The sequence below is a fragment of the Malaya genurostris genome, chromosome 3, assembly GCF_030247185.1.
Source record: "Malaya genurostris strain Urasoe2022 chromosome 3, Malgen_1.1, whole genome shotgun sequence".
Lineage (NCBI taxonomy): Eukaryota > Metazoa > Arthropoda > Insecta > Diptera > Culicidae > Malaya > Malaya genurostris.
Window position 1 is genome coordinate 272,277,419 of NC_080572.1, and position 24,151 is coordinate 272,301,569.

Genomic DNA, 24,151 nt, shown 5'->3' on the forward strand with positions numbered 1-24,151 from the left:
GAACTTTTTTCCCGGTAATCTAAATGGCGTACGTTTGTTACGTATGCGCTTGAAGAGGCCTATACCTTCTTATGTGATTTTCGGTCAGGATACAAGAATCCCGTGCAAATTTCTTGTTACCTATGACAATCAGATGGCCACATGTCAATATTGCCAAAAGGCTGTTCACTACGGTAAGCCATGTGATAAAGTGGACAAGGAGACAACCACACCGAAGGACAACGGTGGTTCCTTCACACAAACCCCAAGCAACCCCAGTACACCTATGACAGTCACCAACAACAGTGAAGCATCCTCTTCAACGAAACCATCCAACGTATCCCCTATAGAACAAAGTACACCAGCTGCAGTTAACAGCTTACCATCCAACCAACCAGCAACTGCAAACAATGTACAACAAGGCGCATCTACAGCAACTAGCAACGAAATCAACAACAATACTACCGATGCGGCAATGGATGACGAGACGAACCACGAACGAAGTGCCCCTCAATCCTCGCAGGAGGGAAACGGAAGCTCCTCTCCCCCTAGAAAAAGGGTGACAACGAGATCCAACTAAAAAAAAATTATTTAAAAAAATGGGCTCAATCGGCCACGTAAAGCTTGTACGCAAATAGGCCTGAATAAAAATATCTTTTAAATAAAAAAAAATTTACACTAGTCTTCTCGCTTTATACCTATTTCTCCGATCAAGCATTGAGTAGGAGAGTGTATTTATAATCGCTTGTCACCTTCTTAACCTTCTTAAAAAACCGAATAATATTGTTTATTGTAGAGCAAGGAAAAGCACAGTGGAGCTAGTTTAGTTAAGCTCTCCAACAGACATATAACCTCCTCATCTTTTGCATCAACAGATTACAATGATACATAATGACTTAAAACTAAAACTCAGAAATTATACAATGATGAGAGAAAACTAATACTAAATATACTATTCTAGTTACTAGAACCTATCGAGACAGATAACTAAGAAACAGCTTTTTTAGAGCATTACGAGAATGATGAAGGTCAAATACATTGGAGCAATTTTTAAATAGGCGGCACATACTAGTCAAAGGTTCGTAAAAACCATAGTTAGTACTAGATGAGGATATTCTAATAAATGGGTGGAAACGAAGAGTACGGCGATTAATATCTAAGTGTCATGACCTTACAGACGTCACGTCGAACAAAAAGCAAATCTTGGTCAATCAGCTTGCAACGATCTTCGTAGCTCGGAAGCTTTAATGGGTCTCTCCAGGGAAGACGACGAAGTGCAAAACGGACGAATTTGCGTTGGATTGATTCAAGGCGTTGAATATCTTGAAGGTAAAAACGTGAACAAACGACAAATGCATACTGTAGAGTCGAGCGTATCAAGCCTCAGTAAAGTGCGTTAATATCGTCAAAATTCTTGAAAATACAAAAAATGAAGCCAAGAAGCCTAGAAGCCTAGAAGCTTTAGAAATAATAAATTCACTGTCCTTTTTGAAAGTCAATTTGAAATCTAATAAAACTCCTAGATCCATGACTGACTCTAAACTCTAAGTAATCCTACCTTCTATGCTAAGCATGAAATCTTTCCGGCATTTTCACTACATGTTCAGCCCACTGTTATCTGCCGTGTTTCTTCAACCTTTTTCCGTTTCTGAGAACGTGTTTATGCGTTTGCGATCATATTATTTGCTTTCCCAACGAGCATTGGAAAACGGGATTTTTTTCTGAGCTGCATGAAATCAGCAACTGCTAAATTCGTTGAACGAAAAAAAGGTTTATCAGTGCATTGAAATGGTGGATACACTGCCGCAGATGCAAAAATCGTTTGAGTACACCTTTTTTGCAAGAATTGTACAAAAATTTCGAATGCAAAAACCGGATAAAAATGCAGCATGGATTAGGCAACCCGCGTCACAAACAAGTAAACCATGCTTCAAAAACTTTGAATCCAAAAACCGGATAAAAACGTTTGTTTCGGAATAACCGTGTAAATTTTTTTCCGGCGTTTTGCATTCAATAATACTAAATCGGGTTTCCTAAATTAAGTTTTACCTGTCCGATTTTTGTCCGAAATTTTCACAATATGAGCAGTACGAACGTCGGTTGGCAGTTACCAGTGATTTGTTTTAATGTTCATTCAAATTTAAATGCTTGTAATTAGATATGTTAACTTTTATACCACGATTTCTCCCTAACACTCAGAATATCTAGAGAGTATAACATATAACACATGGATCAATAAGTCCCGAGACTAAAGCAGAGATGGCGCTCGTAGTAAACCAGTAACCACGTCTTTCTAGAGTACTAACCTTTGCTTGGAACGGGTCAAAATTTTAAGTCGATCCGACCAGAAACAGCTGAGTTATTGAGGTTGGAGTAAAGTCGTTTCGTAGTTTGTTTAAAAATGGAAAAAACCGAGTTTCGTGTTTTGATAAAACATTGTTTTTAATGGGTAAAAACACCGTGCAAGCGAAACAATGGATTGAAAAATGTTATTCGGACTCTTGTCCATCAAAAGCAACGATTTGTCGGTGGTTCGCCGAGTTTAAACGTGGTCGTACCGACACAAATGACGCGGAACGAAAATGTGAGTGAAGTGACAAAAATTATAATGAAAGATCGTAAAGTGAAGCTCCGTGAGATTGCTGAGATGACACAGATATCATATGGAAGTGTATTTACTATCCTTCATGAAAAATTGAGCATGAAAAAGGTTTTTTCCAAGTGGGTGCCGCGATTGCTTCCGATGGAACAAAAACAAGTCGATGAAAACAATGGCGAAATTTAACGAATTGGGCTTTGATCTGCTTCCCCAAACCCCATACTCGCCAGATTTAGCCCCCAGTGACTACTGGCTCATTGCTGATCTTAAAAAAATGCTCCAGGGAAAAAGATTTGGCTCAAATGAGGAGGTCGTCGCTGAAACTGAAGCTTATTTTGAAGCGAAAGATAAATTTTTTTATAAACATGGTATTGAAAAGTTGGAAAAACGTTGGAACCATTGTATCACCCTAAAAGGTGATTATGTTGATGAATGAAAACATATTTTGCAAAAAAAATGTTGTTTCCATTGTTAGTCTCGGGACTTATTGATCCAAGTGTTATATAGTATACTTTTGACTGACTATACCTCAGCTAGTTTTTGACCGATTTCAAAAGTTTTTTTTTTTTTTTTTTTCATAAATACGTTTATTTCATAGGCAATATACATAAGTTTTTCTTCGCCGTGGCATCCACAATACATAGTAGTTTAAACCTAATACATTTCGAATATCATATTAGTATGTTGGTACTCATTAGTTAATCTAAACACTGTTTTTATCAAGCGAGTTGCTATTTTAATTACATTAAATAAAATACATTTATTTTGTACATGATCTTATAACTATTTCAGGATTGTTTGTATCAGTTCACCACTTATATTCAATATCCTATAGTTGGCTATTGGTTGAACTCATGGAAGAGAAAACAGTTTAACATAAAATAAAATTTAAATTGGAACTCCAATGGATTTAATGAAATGATAAAGAAGTTTCATGTATGGAAGGTCACGACAAGCAAGAATGTCGCGAACTGGGACATTGGATAGTCTACCTTGGGTACGCAAGGAATTTATTAGTTGAGATCTGACATCACGAAACTCCACGCATGTCCAAACAACATGGTCAATATCGCGGTAACCTTCGCCGCAAGCACAATGATTAGTCTCGGAAAGTCCAATTCGAAGGAGATGTGCATCTAACGTGTAGTGATTGGACATGAGTCTGGACATCACACGAATGAAATCTCTACTCACATCCAGTCCCCTGAACCATGCCTTTGTCGATATTTTAGGAATAATTGAGTGCATCCACCGACCCAGATCATCTTTATCCCAAGAAGCTTGCCAGCTGGCAAGTGTTCTTTGGCGAGACGCGCTATAGAATTCGTTGAAAGCAATCGGTCTCTCATAAATTTCACCCTCAATAGCACCACGTTTGGCTAAAATATCGGCTCTTTCATTGCCTGGAATGGAGCAATGAGCCGGAACCCAAACTATTGTGATTAGATAATTATTATTCAATATGTCGTTCAGACACTGTTTTATTTTACCCAAGAAAAACGGTTCATTTTTGCCAGCAGCGTTTGAGCGAATGGCTTCAATTGCACTCAGACTATCTGTGAAGAGGAAATAATGGTTTGGAGATAATGTGACGATTACATTCAAGCTATAATGAACTGCTGCTAACTCTGCTATATAAACAGATGCAGGTTCTTGAAGCTTGAATGAGGCCGAAACATTATTGTTGAACATACCAAACCCTGTCGCTTCTTCCATTCGCGATCCGTCCGTGTAAAACATTTTCTCAGAGTTAATATGCCTGAACTTACTTGAAAATATTTTTGGGATTTCCATAGAGCGTAGGTGGTCCGGGATTCCACGCACTTCGCGCTGCATGGATGTGTCGAAAAATAAAGTTGAGTCAGGTACATTTAGGAGGCTGACACGGATAGGAATATATCTTGAAGGGTTGATTTCCTGTGACATATGGTTAAAATATACTGTCATGAATTTTGTTTGAGATCGAAGCTCGACTAGTCGTTCGAAATTATTAATTACCATGGGATTCAGCACATCACATCTTATTAGCAGGCGTGATGAAAGCTCCCAAAATCGATCTTTTAATGGAAGAACTCCCGCCAGAACTTCAAGACTCATTGTATGTGTCGAATGCATGCAGCCTAAAGCAATTCGCAAACAACGGTACTGAATTCGCTCAAGTTTGATAATATGAGAATTTGCAGCGGAACGAAAACAAACGCATCCATATTCCATCACTGAAAGTATCGTTGTCTGATACAATTTTATTAGATCTTGCGGATGAGCACCCCACCAAGACCCTGTTATTGTTCGAAGAAAATTTACTCTTTGTTGGCATTTCGTTATCAGATACCTAATGTGTCCTCCCCACGTGCATTTGGAATCAAACCACACCCCGAGGTATTTGAAAGTCAAAACCTGTTCGATTATTCTTCCCATCATATGAAGCTGAAGTTGCGCGGGATCATGCTTTTTTGAAAAGACGACCAGCTCTGTTTTCTCCGCAGAGAATTCGATACCAAGATGAACAGCCCAAACGGACAATTTATCTAAGGTATCTTGCAATGGTTTTTGCAGATCAATAGCTTTGGATCCAGTAACTGAAACCACGCCATCATCTGCCAATTGTCTTAGTGTACATGGGGTTACTAGACAGCTGTCAATGTCATTCACGTAAAAATTATAGAGGAGCGGACTGAGGCATGAGCCTTGCGGGAGACCCATGTAGCTAATTCTGATTGTTGCCAAATCGCCATGTGAAAAATGCATGCGTTTCTCTGACAAAAGGTTGTGCAAATAATTATTTATAACCGCTGGGAGTCCATGTTGGTGGAGCTTGTCTGAAAGAACATCAATGGAAACTGAATCAAATGCTCCTTTAATGTCTAAAAATACAGATGCCATTTGTTGCTTTTGAGCGAAGGCAATTTGGATGTCAGACGAAAGTAATGCAAGGCAATCATTCGTCCCTTTATTTCTACGGAAGCCAAACTGAGTATCTGACAACAAACCGTTCGTCTCGACCCAAGTGTCGAGACGTCGTAGAATAATTTTTTCGAACAATTTTCTGATGCAGGACAACATCGCAATGGGTCTATATGAGTTGTGATTGGAAGCTGGTTTCCCCGGCTTTTGAATGGCGATAACTTTCACTTGTCTCCAGTCAGGTGGAACAATATTTTGCTCAAGAAACTTGTTGAACAATTCCAACAAACGTCTTTTTGCGAGGTCGGGCAGATTCTTCACCAAGTTGAATTTAATTCTGTCCAATCCAGGAGCGTTATTGTTACAAGACATGAGTGCTATGGAAAATTCCATCATTGAAAAGGGGCTATCAATGGAATCATCATTTGAAGAAGACTCCCTAACAATGCTATGCGTAGGAACGGAATCTGGACAAACTTTCCTCGCAAAATCAAATATCCATCGATTCGAGTACTCCTCACTCTCATTTCCTACGTTACGATTCCTCATTCGTCTGGCCGTATTCCAAAGAGTGCTCATTGAGGTTTCTCTTGACAAACCTTCCACAAAATGTCTCCAATAGCTGCATTTCTTAACCCGAAGTATGTTCTTGTACTTGGTTTCTAAAACCAAGAATTTTTCAAAATTCTGAGGAGTTCCTCCTCCTCGTTTTAAAAACGTCTTGAAAGCATTTTGTTTCGCGTGTTTAGCATCTGAGCACTCTTTGTCCCACCAAGGATTTGGAGGTCTTCTGTTAGACGATGGACCAAGAAATCGTTTGGTTTGGGCTTGTTCTGCGGCCTCCAGAATCGAACAAACGAGGAAGTCATATTCTTCAAGTGGGGGAAGCTCTTCCATTGAAGTTAAGACACTTGAAATATTACTTTGGTATTTAATCCAGTCAATATTTTTTGTCAAATCATATGGAATATTAACTGAATTAGCAATGCCTTTGTTACTGCTAATTGAGATGATGATTGGTAAATGATCGCTACCATGTAAATCAGGAAATACTTTCCAGGTGCAATCTAGTCGAATTGAAGTCGAACAAAGAGATAAATCTAATGCACTTGGACGTGCAGGAGGTCTTGGGATCCGTGTCATGCTACCCATATTTAGTACCGTCATGCTAAAATTGTCGCAAATATTATATATTAGAGATGATCTGCTATCATTGTAAACGGAACCCCACATCATTCCGTGCGAATTGAAATCTCCTAAAATCAAACGTGGAGCAGGAAGGGCTTCGACAATTTCATTAAGCTGTCGTTGTCCAACTTGAGCTCTTGGAGGAATATATACCGAAGCAATGCAAATGTCCTTTCCTTTAATGTTTATTTGACAAGCAACAACTTCTATACTAGAAGTCGAAGGAATGTTTAATCTATAAAAGGAATAACATTTCTTAATTCCTAAAAGCACTCCACCATACGGGGAGTCTCTGTCGAGACGTATAATGTTAAAGTCATTAAAATTTAAGGCTATGTTTGATGTAAGCCATGTTTCGCACAAAGCAAATACATCACATTTTTGACTATGCAACAAAACTTTAAATGAATCAAGTTTTGGCATGATGCTTCGACAATTCCACTGCAGGACAGTGATTGAATCATTTGCGGCGGATGATAAATTATCCATCAAATGATACAAAACCTGAAAGAGCTGGCCATTGAGCTGATAACTGTTTCAAAAAAGTTCTAGCTATTGGAAGGAATGCTGTTATGATGGTCTTTAGAGGTTCAGAAATATTGAATGCAGCGAAAATCCATTCTACAATTTCCGAAAATTTCAGTAATCCTGTTGGTGAATGTGAAATGGAGCCCACTGGATTATTGTCTTTTCTTGAGCTAGTTCCTGGATTGGTTTGTGAATTTGACAAACCAGGAGGCACAGTTTTTGGTTTTAAATTTGGCTTTTTAGCTTTAACACGGGGATCTTTTTTTGAAGGTATAATTTTAGGTGTCTTTTTTGGTATTTTGTGGTTTGTTAATCTCCTCTTAACAGACCCTTGAGGAGTGACAAACGAGGTATCTTCACTATTTCCGTCAGAGTCAGATTCCTCTGGCTCCGCAAGATTTGAAAAACCGTTTTCGGTTTCCAAAGGGGAGACATGTATGACCGTTTTGAGCATTTCTGCATATGTGCGCTTAGACCGTGCTTTTAAAGAAAGCTTCATTTTGTCTTTACGCAGCTTAAATGCAGCGCACACTGAAAGATCATCATGAGGGCTTTCCCCACAATAAACACATTTTTCAACATCTTTATCGCAAAGATTATCCTTATGAGGCCCTTGACATTTGATACATTTGGACTTATTACTACAGTAAGTAGCTGTATGTCCGAATTTTTTACAGTTCGTGCAATTCATAACATGCGGTACGAAAAGCCGAACAGGAAGACGAATTTTATCGATATAGACATGGCTAGGCAATGCAGATCCGGCAAATGTTACGCGAAACGAATCTGAGGGACGATAAGACTTTTTTCCATCGACAATAGATGCTGAGTACAATTGTTTGCACTCGAGTATCTTAACTCCCTCAAGCATGGAGTTTTTAAAACGGCCAACTCCATTTTTAAGTAAATCATCTGCTGTCAGACTTGCTTCAGTCACAACACCGTCAATTTCTACCTCCTTCGATGGAATGTAAACTCGATATTCAATAGCAAATAATTTACAGGTTACAATATCGTTTGCCTGTTTCAAGTCGTTAACTACAACTCGAATTTTATCTCTATTAACCTTACAGATTTCTTTAACTTCAGAGAAATGTGATGTCAAATCCTTTGTAATTTGCATCAAGTTTAAAATCTTTTCTTTTTTTCGAAGATAGACTATCCATGGCCCAGTGGTACCCTGTGGATAATGTTTAGCCCTCGGAGTATTTAAACTTTTACTAGTATCCGGAATCGGATTCGGATGATCTTCCATGAGATCATCCATTACATTAAATTTTTTTTGTAAATTAATAATACCAAAATAAAAACTTATGTTTAGTAAAATTTCAGATATAAGAAATAAAAAATAAATTAAATTAAATCTACCTTGTAGCTGATGTCTCTGTTCCTTTATCGTGAAGAACGACGTGAAGCTCTTCCAACGATTTCCAATTGGCAGTCTTTTGCTGTTTCCAATTGGCAGTCTTCTGTCGTTTACTGCTATCTCAGTTGCTCTGCCGTCGTTGTGAACACCACTGCACTTGCTGTACCTGACCCCAGGTACAGTGCTTTTGCTCTTGGTGGCGATCAAATGCGATGCTTGCAGTGTAGCACCTCGCGATATATGCCGTCTCTTTTGATCCTACGCAGCGTACAAATTCTGGTACCTGGTAGATCAGCACTGGGTTGCTTTAGCACCTCTGTGTCTTTGCACCCCTTCGTCTTCGCACCTTTATGCGATGGCACCTCTGTGACTCGTCACTTCTATGCTCTCGCACCTCTGTGTCTCTACACCTCTGTGCGTATGAACGGGATGGCCTTCGTTGCTAGCTTTCCAGTCGGGAAACGCCCCGAATATTGCGTTTGCTATGGGCAGTTTAACTACCTGAAGCTTAGAATTGTCTCGGTAGCAGCCGTTAACTCACGAGCCAGTACAATCGAAACACAACCTCTTCGCTTGAATGGTTTTTACTGAATGATTTCAAAAGTTTTATCACTATTAGAATAGAGAATTCATTGAGCATGAAATATGCTAAGGGTTATGAAAAATAGAAAATTATGGTGAATCAAACTAGAAACGGCTGAGATATGATCAGTCAGTGTTTCCACTTCTTTTCAAAAGACTTTGGTTTGCACTTTTTCTTGTAACTTTGAGTAGAACTTTTCATAACTCTTAGTATATTTCATTATCAATAAATTCACCTTTTTATTGGAGATAAAACTTTTAAATTAGGTAAAAAAACTAGTTGAGATATAGTCAGTCTAAATTATCGTTCCCACTTTCCATGGTACCCTTGGCAGTCCGCGTAACTTTTTTGCTCCCTTGATATTCGGAGTGTTAACCTCGAAAAACGCTTCTTTTCTAAATCAGAGCACAGAAAATGATAGAAGGGGTTAAATATGTTGAATATGGTGGATCCGCGAAGCAGTTTGAAATTCTATTCGAGGAATCTAGGCATCGTAACGATAAGTTGTTTTTGGTCCGATTATTTTGCAAACATATTATTCATATTTAAGTGCTCATGCGAAAATGTGAACACTCTTCATTTTTATTTTTCATTTACTCATTTAATTTTTTTTTTCATGGGACACTACAGTCTAAATGAGTGGGAAAAAGGCCATTTGAATTTACTATTTTCAAGTAGGCATAAACAACACTATCTTTTCGACGTTACCTATCTCCTTCAACTTAACTTTTCGATTGCTCAAAATGATGGAATTAACTATTGAATTAAGATTTTTCATACTCAGCAATGCCGCTGATTATCTCCAAGTTGAAACATGAAAGACGGGCTTGTGATGTCTAAAAACCATTGAAGCATTGCATATTTCCTTGCAGATTTTTGTCTGATGATATTCCTGAGACCATGTTCAACTGGGACGTATGTGGATGTGGTTCAAATTGCGAGGAATATCCATGTAACATTCTATAATTTTGGTTAAGAGGTGGCTATCGCATGGTTAAACGCGTGGTTGTGCGATTGTCAGTTCGATGTGGTGATATCTTGTCAGTTACGGTTGCCTATTTTTTAACTGAACGAATTTCAGAAAGTAATCGTTTTGCCGGTATCCGGCTACCAAGAGTAAAAGGCCGTTTTAGAATGTCGAAGTTAGTTGCACTTTGCAATGATATGAACCTTCAACCAAAGAAATATTTTACAAATTGTGAATATCAAACATGAATAAAGTTCATGTTTGACATGTGCTTGTGGTTTGTTTACATTTCCAATGAGGTTTTTTTTATGTTGACGTCAAAAATGAACAAACATTCATCCTTGACAGTTCAACAGCTCTTCCTCTACGGACTTTGCCTTACACACTTTTTTAAGCTGAATCTCGGCAAAAAAAATTGCACCGCCGAGTACTCGGTAATCGTCTCGACAAAAGATTAAATTTTGGAGTTTCGGCAATCTCAAATGTGACAAACGGCAGTTATTACCCGAAATAGTCAGCAAAAAAGTTGACTGTCTGTTCGGCATATCCTTTACTGAATGTTCAGCAAAAGCAACGAAGTAAAATTCAAAAATTACTGAGCCTTTAGCAATTGAATTCGTTTTTTTTTTCTAATTGTAAACATTAAATCGGGGATCAATGTTTAATTTTATTTCTGTAGAAACATACAAAAAATACTTATGTTTCGAGGACGTATAATTGTAAATTATGCAATTCGGGCTAAACGCAAATTGACGAATATGTTGAAAGACATTTTGAAGTTCTTTGATTTATCCTATAATGACTTCCCGACAGTGAACGAAGGTACTGAAAGGATCTTTCTATAAATAGTCAACGATAATTTGTAGTTATTATACTTACTGCATGAATCGTAGATTCTCACGTCTTCCTTTTAGACTAATTCAATTTCTTCTAATGACTACCGGAAATTTTCTCTGAAATATTTCGTCATAAAATAACTGTGTATTACCAAGCAAAAATGTAAAACGACGACTAGACGGCAAAAGCTAACACATATTTCGAAATCTCGTCAAAAGCCTTTACTAATTTCGAAATAATTATTAATCACCGATAAGTTCAGCACAAGATTTTGCCAAATTTGGGCCTAAAGATGCACTTTGCCTAAAAATTAGTAAATCTACTAAATAGGGATGGTACTCGGAAGGAAAAGTATCGATACCTAGGGTATCGGGATACCGGAATTTTGTGTATCGATACAAGGTATCAAAAGGCAATAAAGTATCGATACCTGAAGGTATCAATTGATACTTGCGCAGCAATCATTTCGAAATAAAATAAAATTGTTGACTGTGGCGTGATTTTATGATGTACAGTAAGGTTTTTCCATAAATTTGTTGTGTCACCAGTATACCAGTTTCTTGCCTCAAAGATTGCACTTCGCCTTTCAAGACTTTTGGTCCACGTCAAAGAATTTCCGCAAGCCACCTTGTGTTGGAGCCATGATGATTCCATATTTCACCTTTTTTTTTCAAAAAATTTCATTCCTTTATGTCGATGCACGGATACTACACTAGAAACCAATTCCTATTGAATATTTAGGGATTTTGTTGGTATGTGCAAAAGCACATTTTTTTCTATTTATTCGCGTTTTACCTTTGGATAATCAGTGCTAAGCTAACGGTATAAATTGAACTGCTAGACGCGACATGGAAGAAGAATTTAAAAACTGATGAGTCGAAGGCGAAACGCGAAGAAATAGAAAGCTATTACGACGGGACCGGGGACGAACGAATTGGAAGCACCAGGCTCAGGCATGTATTGGTATGACGTGGACTAGTCGTCGTTGATATTCGTTCTCGACAATCTCGCGTCGTCCCACAGGCGCACTGAGAGAAAATGCTATGAGTGTGAAAAATGATTTTATTGAATCATCTAAGAGTATGATGGCCTTTATGTGCGTGTTTTGTTGATGGTTTTCTCTCATTGAACTCTCATTCAGTGCACTCGTGGGACGAAGCGAGATTGTCGGGAACGTGTTTCAACGACGGCTAGTACACGTCATACCAATCCATGTACGAGCCTGGCGCTTCGTCGAAGCCGAAGAAAAAAAAAGTTCCTTTGGGGACGGGTATAATCTATTCTTTTCACGCAGCCCACCTGGGTTCGATTCCCAGCCCCGCACACAGGTTTATGATTTTTTTCTGGTTAATGTCCCTATAATTGAAACAAACGAAAAATATTCCGTTGTAATGGGAATGAACTTTAATCTGTTGCGATACTGTAAGTATCGAGACCAAAAGTATCGATACTAACAGTATCGCTCTGATGTGATATCGATACCAAAAATACCCCATTCTTGAAAGAAAGTATCGATACCTCAAAGTATCAACTCGGTATCGGACATCCCTACTACTAAATCAAATTTCGGAAAACATAATACACTGAAAATAATTTGCACGCTAGCATCATGTGCACAGTATTTGAAATATCGATACATGTAGAAACCAGAGCTAAAAACAGTCATTTTCATTGATTCAATATATACGAAAATGACGAGAAAGATGTTTCACTCTCAGCTGCGCTTGCAAATTAAGACAACGAGATCCATGTCCACTCAATGACATAAGCGGAACAGTAGTTTCAAAATTGTGTTCTTTCTTTCATTTGCCCTTTCAGTCATTTGCGGTTTTCAGTAACAATCCCATAGTATGCAGTATCGATATTCAACCGAAGCTTTGAGAATCGAAAATGACAGAAAAAGGTTTCACAATGACTTTTACCTGTTGGTGCTCGAATCCGTAGTAGTTTTGGTTTCCAAAGAGGTTTCGGGGTGTAATTACTTCGATTTATTATGATTTAGTCTCTTTTTATAGCCAAACGCCACAAATTTTCATTATATCGATGAAAGAATGAGAACTGAAATTCGTCGGATTCTCCCTGCAAATGTTAGTTTGATTTCGTCTTGTCATGGAGGAACGAGTGACGGTAACATTGATACTCTCTTCTTTTTGCAATGATAGACGAAAATGCTTTGTCTCTCTTCGTTTGTTTTGGGTGCGGTCATTTACGAATGAGACAGTCAAAAACGAATATGAAGCTGTTGGATTGGACTCTTTCATTGAGAATGCGTGACAATTTTAAGCTCTGTTTAGAACACATGAAATTCATGAAAAGGTACACTCAACTCATAAAATGAGTGTAAAAGCTGTTAATATTTAGTGGCAATCATGTTACATTTATCTGAAATGCACATCAAAACGATAATCTATATCGTTACCTCTAGATTCTATATGAATTTCATATGAATGTCACATTGTTTTCCATATAGATTGCAATTGACACACGGTCGACCGAATGGAGTGTTTTGCACATACATTTGTGCTGTACTCATTTCCACTAGAAAATGAATTGTTTAACACTTGTAGTTCGATTCAATAACAGAAAACATCGCATCCAAAAGAAAAACACATCAAAGCTAGGTGAAAAATAATCTAATCTTGCATCTTAGTGAATTGGTAACATTAAATCTTAAAACAAATCGCTTTGGTTATGTATTGAAATGAAAGTGCACTGATTACTGAGCAAAATTCTCGGTTGATTTTTGACAGTTTCTCTTTGTTCACTCTCTTTTTCGATTATTGTGGTGTGATTTAAAAAGATTTTCTTGGATTTCACAGTTCTGTTTGAAAGTCGAACGTTTCGAGCATCATTCTATGCAAAGAGTTAAGTGATAATGCCCCGTTTACACTTCTGCTGACTGCCAGCATGCTGGTGTCAGTGTACTGCCGTCTGAGGAAAAAAACGTTCAACGGTGGTCCTTCGTTGGTCTAATACTTTGGATCATTGGACCACAGTTGAACGTTTTTTCCTAAGAGGGCAGTACACTGACACCAGCATGCTGGCAGCCAGCAGAAGTGTAAACGGGGCATAAACGTGTAAACCGCTCGGTAATTAATAGAAGAGAAAGTAAACAAAGAGAAACTGTCACTTTCTCTTACGGCCTTCTGGAAAATCAACCGAGAATTATGTGTTGCCGATCTGTCTCGGCATTTTACTTTACCAAGAATCAAGAATTCGTTTTAAGTGTGTATATCTGGCGAATGTTGAACCACGTTGCCTTGCGAGCATGTTAACAGCAGAGATGCCAAATCAGTTTTGCGTGTCATACTTAATAGAGAAATTGCTGACAGCAAGGCATGCTTGCTAACTGCTGATTTTTTTTCACATTTACAGACTTTTTAAACCCTGTCTGCAGATATTTGAAATTTTCACCTGGCATTTCTGGTTAACAGTACTGCTGAATCGTCAAATAAATTGAGGTTAGAATGAGCATGTAATCAAACCACCGCCGGTAGCTGCCAAATGATGTACATTCTGCTCATTTTGTGAGGTTATGTATTGTTCGTTCAAAACCTAACTTTGGTTTTTTAAAGCGCATATGAGGAGGAGGGTGAGAAACTAGCACTATTTGATCCTTTTCAAAAACTGTACAGCTGTGTAACTGAAATTATCCGCAGTGCTATTACCAGATGTATCCGATGCCTTCTGGAACCACTTGTGCTAACCTTTTCACATACAGCCAGACTTTTTTATTCTCGAAACAATTGAAAGTCAGACAAAAAATAATAAAATCGGAAACAAGGGATGATGGTGCATGTTTCCATTGTTTCAAACGTGGTACTACTTAAATTCATGGCATTCTAGATTCATTGATTATTGTTCACTTCTAAAAGAATCACGTAGAATTTTATGTTTTTTGTTCTAATTCCGGATGTTCCGGAATGAATATAAGTACATATACCATAGAGAGAGAATACTCCTATGTCGGCTTTCGAAGCAACCAGAACGGGTCCGAGACCGGGGTGGTAAAATATGTACATCTAACTTTTCCAACTCCCAACAGCTTGCGTTTTTTTTTTACTACTTTTGTTTCCCAACAAATTCTCGGAAGCCATCCAGATAGTAAAGTTTCGACAAAGAATCGTTTGTAAGCCGAAGCAAGGCAACTTTGTTTGCCTCTATGAATGACGGTTTTCCTTTCCTTTGCTGAAGTGTAGTTTAATTTCCGCGCTCCCGGCAGACAATTTGTCCGGACTTGTGAATCGCACTTATATAGCACCATCTAATTCACCATTTTTTTTTGATCTCTCATTTTCAGATACAAAGTCGAAGTCGCCGGCAAAAACGTCCCGGTGCTGACCATTCAGGACAAGGGCCGGTACGGTGTGATCGTGTTCGAGAACTTGGAAAAGTACCTGCAGATGGATAATTGGAACCGGCAGCTGCTCGATAAGTACTGCCGTGATTACTCGGTGGGAATTATTGGCTTCGTAGCTGCCAGTGAGGAGACCCTGGTGGGAGCTCAGTTACGCGGTTTTCCACTGTATGTGCACACGAACTTACGACTGCGGGATGCTAGTTTGAATCCTGGTTCACCGGTGCTGCGTTTAACTCGGGCCGGCGATACTGCCTGGGGCCCACTACCCGGAGGAGATTGGGCCGTATTCCAGCATAATCATAGCACATATGAACCGTTAGAATGGGCCCAACGGAACACACAGGACTATCCGACGGACGGAGTGCAACCGCCGTTGGCTACGGTAATTCAGGATCACGGCCGGGTGGATGGAATCCAGCGAGTGTTGTTCGGTGCTGGGTTGCGATTTTGGTTGCATAGGTTACTGTTTTTGGATGCTTTGTCCTACTTAAGCCATGGACAGCTCAGTTTGAACCTTGAACGAAGGATACTGATCGATGTGGATGATATATTCGTTGGTGAAAAAGGAACTCGACTTAAACCGGATGATGTTCACGCCTTGATTGCCACCCAAAATCGTATATCGCGAATGGTTCCGGGGTTTAGGTTTAATCTGGGATTTTCGGGAAAGTACTTTCACCACGGAACGCACGAGGAAAATCTCGGAGACGACATGCTGCTGAGAAACGTAGATCAGTTCAACTGGTTCTCGCACATGTGGAATCACCAGCAGCCTCATTTGTATGATAATGTGACAACGCTGATGAACGACATGATGCTGAATAAGGATTTTGCCAAGGAGAAAGGTATTCCGACGGATTCGGGCTACTCGGTTTCGCCTCATCACTCCGGAGTCTATCCGGCGCACGAGCTTCTCTACATGGCATGGAAAAAGGTGTGGAACATTAAGGTAACGTCGACCGAAGAATATCCACATCTTCGTCCAGCGCGTCTTCGTAGAGGTTTTATCCACCGAAATATCATGGTGCTTCCCAGACAAACCTGCGGCCTTTTCACTCACACAATGTACATCGATCGCTACCCGGGCGGACGCGACAAACTGGACGAATCCATCCAAGGCGGAGAATTGTTTCAAACTATTGTTTACAATCCGATTAACATTTTCATGACTCACATGTCGAATTACGGAAGCGATCGCCTTGCACTGTACACATTTGAATCCGTAATCAAATTCTTACGATGTTGGACGAATCTCAAGCTGACTTCAGCTCCACCGCTACAGCTTGGTGAAACTTATTTCAAGCTACATCCAGACGAAACGGACCCCGTGTGGGGCAATCCATGTGACGATCAACGACACATTAAGATCTGGTCACGGAACAAAAGCTGCGAAACACTGCCAAAATTTTTAGTAATTGGACCGCAAAAAACAGGAACCACCGCTCTGTATACCTTCCTCAGTTTGCATCCATCGCTAGCGAGTAACCTCCCGAATCCGGATACCTTCGAGGAGATTCAGTTCTTCAATGGCAACAACTACTATCGTGGTTTGGATTGGTATCAGAACTTTTTCCCGGTTCAGGCGAATGGGACCGGCGGACGGTATATGTTTGAAAAATCGGCCACCTACTTCGACGGGGAATTGGTACCGAAACGTGCACATGCACTGCTGCCGCATGCCAAACTTGTCACGATACTAATTTCGCCTGCGAAACGAGCCTACTCCTGGTATCAGCACATCAAAGCTCACGGAGATCCGATCGCAAACAATTACACTTTTTTCCAGGTTAGTTAACTAACTGTTAGGGGTCAAGTGATTTCATTCTAATTGTCACATTTCTCCGTCCAGGTAATCATGGCCACCGATTCGGCGCCCAAGTCGTTACGGGATCTACGCAACCGCTGTCTGAACCCGGGCAAGTACGCTCAGCATCTGGAACGGTGGTTGGCTTACTATCCGCAGCAACAGCTGCACATCATCGACGGCGAACAGCTCAAGTCCAATCCGGTCGAGGTGATGATGGAACTGCAGCGGTTCCTGAAACTTTCGCCCATCTACGACTACAGTGAGCACCTTCGGTTCGACAACAAGAAGGGCTTCTACTGTCAGATTGTCAACGAGAACAAAAACAAGTGTCTGGGGAAATCGAAGGGACGCCAGTATCCGCCGATGGACGAGCGGAGCGCCAAGTGGCTGCAAAGGTAGGGTTGGGGTTTTTTTCCTACGTTGCATGAAATCATTGGTTTGGTCTGGGCTGTCTTCCGGCTGCTCGCGGCCACCCATGAAAGTTGACCATCAATGTCAACTTCCCTTTCTGAGTAGCCTAGGTAGCCGTGTAGTGTCGGTAGCGGTTGCCTAACTGAGCTAAGAATAACGCTACGGTTCACCTGTCCCGGTGGTAGTCTACCAAACAGGTAAGCCGTGTGACTACCAATAATTTATCCACTGGTATCCTGTTCCCACAAAAATAGAAACTCTCAAGTCAAGGTGTATTTCCGTGCCCGATGACTGAATGGTTGCAGGAGGTTAAACAATGCAGTCGTGATCGGAATATCTTGGGTTTTGCCCTTACTGTGTTAAGCGAAGCTCTGGCACAGTGGACGATTTCATTCTTCGCAACTCGTGGGATTTAAATGATTAAAGCATTTAAAATAATTTTTCCATGGTTCGCTATAGGCGGTTATAAGCCAATATATTTGGTTTCTTCTAGTTGTTGTGCGATAAGTGCTGGAGATGGAGTATTTGTTACTTTAATTGATAATGGTTAGAGTAGCACAAATCAATCTCCAGCAAAAACGCCCAGCAATAATGAATTTATCCAGACTTCTGCAAGAAGGTAAAGCTTCTATAGCTTTGGTTCAAGAACCAAATTTCCAAAAAAAGGAAACTTCTACGTTGGAAAGTTGTTAAACCCAGTTTTCGTTGCCTTCTACAAGAATGATATGACTAATCCACGTGAAATGCCTCGAGCATGCATACTTGCAAATAGTGCTCTCGATGTTTCTTTCATATCGCAGCTAACAACTCGAGATATTTGTGCTGTCACAGTTGGTTTGACTATTGATGGCATAGACAGTAAATTTGTCTATTATTCGGCATATTTACCTCAAAACCAACCTTTGCCAAGCGATGACTTCGAAAAAGTTGTATCATACTGCTGCAATAGTGATTTACCGCTTATAATCGGCAGTGACATAAATGCTCACCATATCATTTGCTGCAGCACAGATATAAATTCCACAGGCTCTGATACCAATGCAGGAAATCGTCCAACTTTTACGAGATTTGAAAGAGAGGAAGTTTTGGACGTAACTCTTAGCTCTGATAGAATTGCGCATGAGTTGTTGAATTGGCTCGTCTCCGATGAGCTCGAACCTTCTTTATCTGATCATAAGTACATCATTTTTGATCATTCGAACATATCGTAATTCCAAATCTACAAACTGGGACCTCTATGAAGAGGGCTTGGCGACTAGATTTTACGGGTACCAACCAACAATTGAAACCCCAATTGATTTGGAAAATGTTGTCGACGAGACAAACTCACTCGTAGTTGCAGCATATGAAGAGGCTTGTTCACTTCGGATTGTGCAAGCTACTAGCTTGGTGGAATGCTGAACTTGCTAGACTAAGGAAACTATGCAGAAGAGCTTTAAACTACCGACACAGAGTTCGGTCGGAGGCATTCGTGTCGGTTCGAAGGGCTTACAAAAATACTCTTCGATTGTCTGAGCGAAGTGGTTGAAAAAGCCTTTGCACAAATGTTCCTAGTCTCAACGAGACTAGCAGATTAAATAAGTTACTTTCGAAATCTGAAGACTGTAATGTCGGTTTCTTAAGAACTTCAGATGGTAAGTACTTGTACTTGGTAGGTGATGTATTTCACTATCTTATTAACACTCATTTTGCAGGATGTATGGACATAACCGACAGCTGTTTCTGAAACTTTTTCGGGTAGTTGCGATTCTCGGGCCCTTGCTCGAAGAATTGTGACGATTGAATCGGTCAAATAGGTAGTTGAGAGTTTTGCTCCGTACAAGTCTTCTAGAAGGGATTCAGAACTGAATTAAAAGAACATGCATGGCTTTCGGCCAATGGAGACGAGCCGTTGGAAAATCATGGGGACTCAAACCCAGATACATTCATTGGATCTACACAACTATTGTTAGACCTATTCTGGCATATGTCTTGTCTTGTATGGTGGCAGAAAGGAGAAGTCGCGACAGTTCAGTCAAAGCTAAATCATCTCCAAAGGATGGTCCTAATGGCAATGACAGGAGCATTCACGACAACTCCTACTGCTGCTCTAGAGGCGCTACTGTGCATTAAACCACTACACGTGTTCCTAAAACAAGAAGCATTATCTTGTGCATACCGTCTTAAGGTTACAGGGCTTTGGAACAGTAACCCTATAGACTATGCTACTAATCACATTCGTTTGTGGTCTTAAATGGTTATCTGGGATAAGTATTTACTCGCTCCTAGTGACCTAACTCTCACATGCAGTTTTCCTTTCAAAACATTCAATGTGAGCTATCCTCTTCGTGAGGAATGGTTGTCTGGTTATTTGGAACGACAGCTTGATGAACACATAGTTTATTATACAGACTGGTGTCTACTGTCGTGAAATGAGACTAGAGTAGTCTCGTTCACTTGGTAGATACTGTACTGTGTTCCAAGCAGTAATCTACGCGTTTCTATGTGGAATACAATCGGCACTTCAGCAGAGAATTTGTGGTAAACGAATTTATTTTTGTTCCGACAGTCAGGTATCTTAAAAAGCACTCAGTTCGAATGGTTCACGGTCGAATCTAGTGATTGCATTGAAACTCAAATTGAAGACCTCAGCATTTCAAATGCTGTTTACTTCTTGTGGGTACCCGGCCATTCTGGTATTACTGGAAATGAATGGGCTGATGAGTTGGCTAGAGCTAATGCAACGAATGATTTCGTTGGTCCTGAACCAGCTTTACCACTTTCAACTAGTTGGATAAAGCACAAGATTCGTTCTTGGGCTGCATCCAAACTTGCCAACAACTTTTGCAGCTTGCACAGTTTATGTTTTTAGCTGTTTTCCCACAATTCCCTTTCATGTACCTTTTATCCTTCCCTTCCCATCAGGAAATTGAAGGTTCATCCCTGAAAGAATAATTCAAATGTTGGTTGAACTAACAATCATTTTGAAAACATTTGTTACTCTACCGTTCGTTTCGTACATTCCTACAGGGGGCTGACATTTGTAATGTTTTGAGTTTATTTCAACTTCAAATCCTTTTGATAAACAGAAAACTAATTCAAAATCTGTCCTATTTTTCAGGTATTACCAAAACCACAACAGTGCCCTCAACAAGCTCCTGAAGAAGCTCGGATCTCGTCCCATTCCCCAGTGGTTGAAAGATGATCTCTCCACGACATCATAACATCAGCGGCAACAGCAACAACAGTTGCAGAAGCAACAGCAGCAGCAACTGGAACCGATCATTCAGTGTAAAATGCTCTGAAAAATGGCACATCTGTACATTTTTTCTGTTGATAGTCATTCAATTACGGTTCTGCGATATGCAGGCTATGTCATTAGTCAGTCCAGCTGTACAAATCAAGATTACAAGTAGAGAATCGGAACAGACTATAAACACCGAATGAGATTTAATTTTAGGATAGCTAGTAGTAGAGCCGACAGATTGTAGGTAAAACGAAAGCCACTTGTTACTCAGAGTAAGATCGTTTCGTTGTTCCCTGAAGGTACGCTTTAAGTTTAGTTGGTACGGTTTAACCCTTTGTGATTATCATTCCTTGCTTTGGAAAGGAAGCAAAATTTTAATTTGTTAAGATGTGACCTTGTTTCGGTAGATCGAATCACCACATAAGATCCACTAGAACACTTCACCTGCGTCATAATCTGCAGCTGCAACACTAAAAGTATTCTCCTCCTATTTTAATATAAGTAAAAAAAAGTCGGTTTTCACAGTGATTGCATTCAATTGATTTATTAATATGAAATTCTCATCAAATTGAGAACAAAAATTAAGAACATCTAGTTTCGTGGGTTGTGTCTTGGATACTAGAACGTAAAGTGTTCGTCACCAGGTGGCTTCCTGCGTGGTTGCTATCGGGTGGGGGTAAGATTAGAATGTACATTACATTCGGCCTAGCAATCGAGTAAAATATCCATTGTAAAACGGGTTTAGTTTTTCACTTTTATAGCTATACCGAGAATAAATCGAACGACGAAAAACCTGAGGGGCCTTTCGGCTGCAGTCAGTATATTGTGTACATTTTAGTTTAAGTTTTCTATTTTTGACAGTCGTTCTAGAGTCAATTGTTTTGTTGCCATATTTTAACTGTACGTTTAAGGAAACCTCCTAACATTAAGACCCTGCTTCCTAATCGTTTAAGCTCTATTGATATCATTGGATGTACTTATTCTAAGATAAACGGAGGCCCGATGATGATGCTGATGATAACAGAAACTTGTACTTACTGATTGAGGGAGGTGAAACAAAAACGGAACTCAGAATGTCATCCTCATATACTAGCAAAAGGTGCGTGGAATAATAAATCTTTGAAGGACGCAATAAAAGCAAAATTTAACATATCTAACAAATGGTAATACTGAATAAAAAAAAGTTATTGTCCCAGCGAAAAACACATTCACATTCAGAGAGAAATAAGAAAATTGTCTATTTTTTTAACTGCTGTACGAAAAGTAAAATTATGAGAAGCTAAGGTCATTGCGAGAATACGCTTGAAATTTCGATCAGTCCGATGATTCGAACGCATGTAGATATTCCGGAAACGGTCTAATAAGATATACAGCCAGTAGAGCGATGCGTAGATCCAGAAATCACTCAGTCCGAGATTTTGAAGCTGACTACGACAAGGACGACGACGTCTAGGACGCTGGCGGGCACATTTCCAGTGTTTTGTTGATAATTATTATTGTCATTATAATCCTAGATAGGTAGAGAGAGAGACACCGCAGCTGGAAAGTAAAGAAAAGTGTAAATAGTGCTTTTAAGAGGCCTCAACAGCTGAATCCAACAAATAATAAAAAAAAAACATTGCGCAAGGATGTTATCAGAGCCAGAATAAAAAATCAACTTGAGCTGAGAATTAATCGAAACGTGTTTCTGTTTTTTTCTTTGATCTGAAGAATGCCCTTTACATCCTTTTTACTTTTAGGTAACAATGCACAATAATGTTAAAAGAAAATCTCTTGAAATAGTGGACTAGCGTACGATTATGGTTGTTCTATCATCACTTTCGTGTCGCTTTCAGCCCATTGCCGGGCAGTCGTTTTGATATGTCTGACGTCTAATAGTGTATCCAAGTTTCATCAATAGTCATCCTTTGACTACAAAGGAACACCCAATTTCGCACTGTCAAGGTAAAAGACGCATCCGAAGTATGCTCGCGTTCGTGTTTTTGATCCGGCGACAGCATGCGCGGAATCCAGTGGCAGGATAAGATTTCTATATGCAGAATTTCGCATAAAAATTGCGTGTACGTTCAGCACTAATCCTTGTGGCATCTGCTAGCTACACTTTCCGATCGACCCACAACATTTGAAGTATTTTTCTGCACATTTTCTTGTGTAACCGCAACGGAGAAAATGCCGCTGCATACTTATGCGGTGGCGGAGTTCTGGCCATCACGAAACTCCCGAAACCAACGTTTTACGATGTAAGGTACAAATAGATTTCTAACATTCGATTTGTTTTATCGTTAGGGTAAAGATATGGCTTTGCATCACAAGTAAACATCTATAAACCTAATTTAAAATGTTTTATCTATGGTCGCTTCGATCACAAGATCACAGATCAGCCTTTTATCAGAGCCGTTCTAGAGCACGACTGCTGGAACGGACTTGTTTTTCAAAATCTCTGAAACTAAAATAACTTCTTACATTTATTGTTGAAGTTATTTCAACCACAAAGGTTCCGTGTTGTCCGTAATTCTTCTAACATTCAAAAAATGTTTAACTAAAAACTCGTTGAAATGATTGGATTAAGCAGAACCGAAGCTGAACTAATCCACTGTGAACATTCGAAGATTAAATCTACAAACTGTATCGCAACCGTTGAACATAAAACCGGTGATGTATATTGCGTTCGACTCTTCCAGCTCACCAAGTTGCTGTCTAAATCGGCAGTCATGAACTTCAAAGCGCTCTTACTGGTTTTTATGATTTATCTGCTAGAGATACCCTTCTTACTAGCAATGTCTACCGAAAAACCACAAGATAATAAATCCGTGATAGGCTCTGCGTGGAGGAAAATGGAGAAATTTTGGAGAAATCTTGGCTGACATGGAAGTGCTTTTCGTCCACGGGTAGTAAAAAGTGTATAGTTAAAATTTGATGTCACGTTGTCACAGCCGTTGTATGATCAAGTAAGATACAGACAATAAAAATTAAGCTATTCCTGAGATACCTAGCCAGTCTTATTAATGAAACCATGAGTGAAGCATGTCTAAGTGACTGACGTATACGTTAACTTTTCTCCACGAAAGTTTTCTACAAGATATTAATAGAGAAAAATTATAGTAATAACAAAACTTATGTACGATTCAGACGGTCCCTGCTCTTTAAGGTCATCATTAGTTTGAATTAGCTTCCCTAAATGCGGGACTTTTCCTGATCCCTGGAAGAAATCATATATTTTTCCAATTTTTAAGAAAGGTAGCAAATCTGATATTATCAACTACCGTGGAATAGCTTCACTATGTGCTGTGTCCAATTGATTTGAAAAAATTATTCTCAATTTCATTGTTCACAAATGCAAGGACTACATATCTAAAACTCGAAACGGTTTTATACCTAAGAGGTCAACATTTACAA

At 39.5% G+C, this 24,151-nt stretch overlaps 1 protein-coding gene across 1 annotated transcript in view; it reads left to right on the forward strand.

The window, feature by feature from the left end:
* LOC131439167 (bifunctional heparan sulfate N-deacetylase/N-sulfotransferase) overlaps positions 1 to 22,435 on the forward strand; it is a 156,917-nt gene extending 134,482 nt beyond the window's left edge. The window contains exons 4-6 of the mRNA XM_058609864.1: positions 15,252 to 17,097; positions 17,161 to 17,513; positions 20,630 to 22,435. Coding sequence (XP_058465847.1) covers positions 15,252 to 17,097; positions 17,161 to 17,513; positions 20,630 to 20,732 — 2,302 coding nt within the window. The 3' untranslated portion in view covers positions 20,733 to 22,435. The remainder of the gene's footprint in view (positions 1 to 15,251; positions 17,098 to 17,160; positions 17,514 to 20,629) is intronic.
* Positions 22,436 to 24,151: the final 1,716 nt, after the last annotated feature.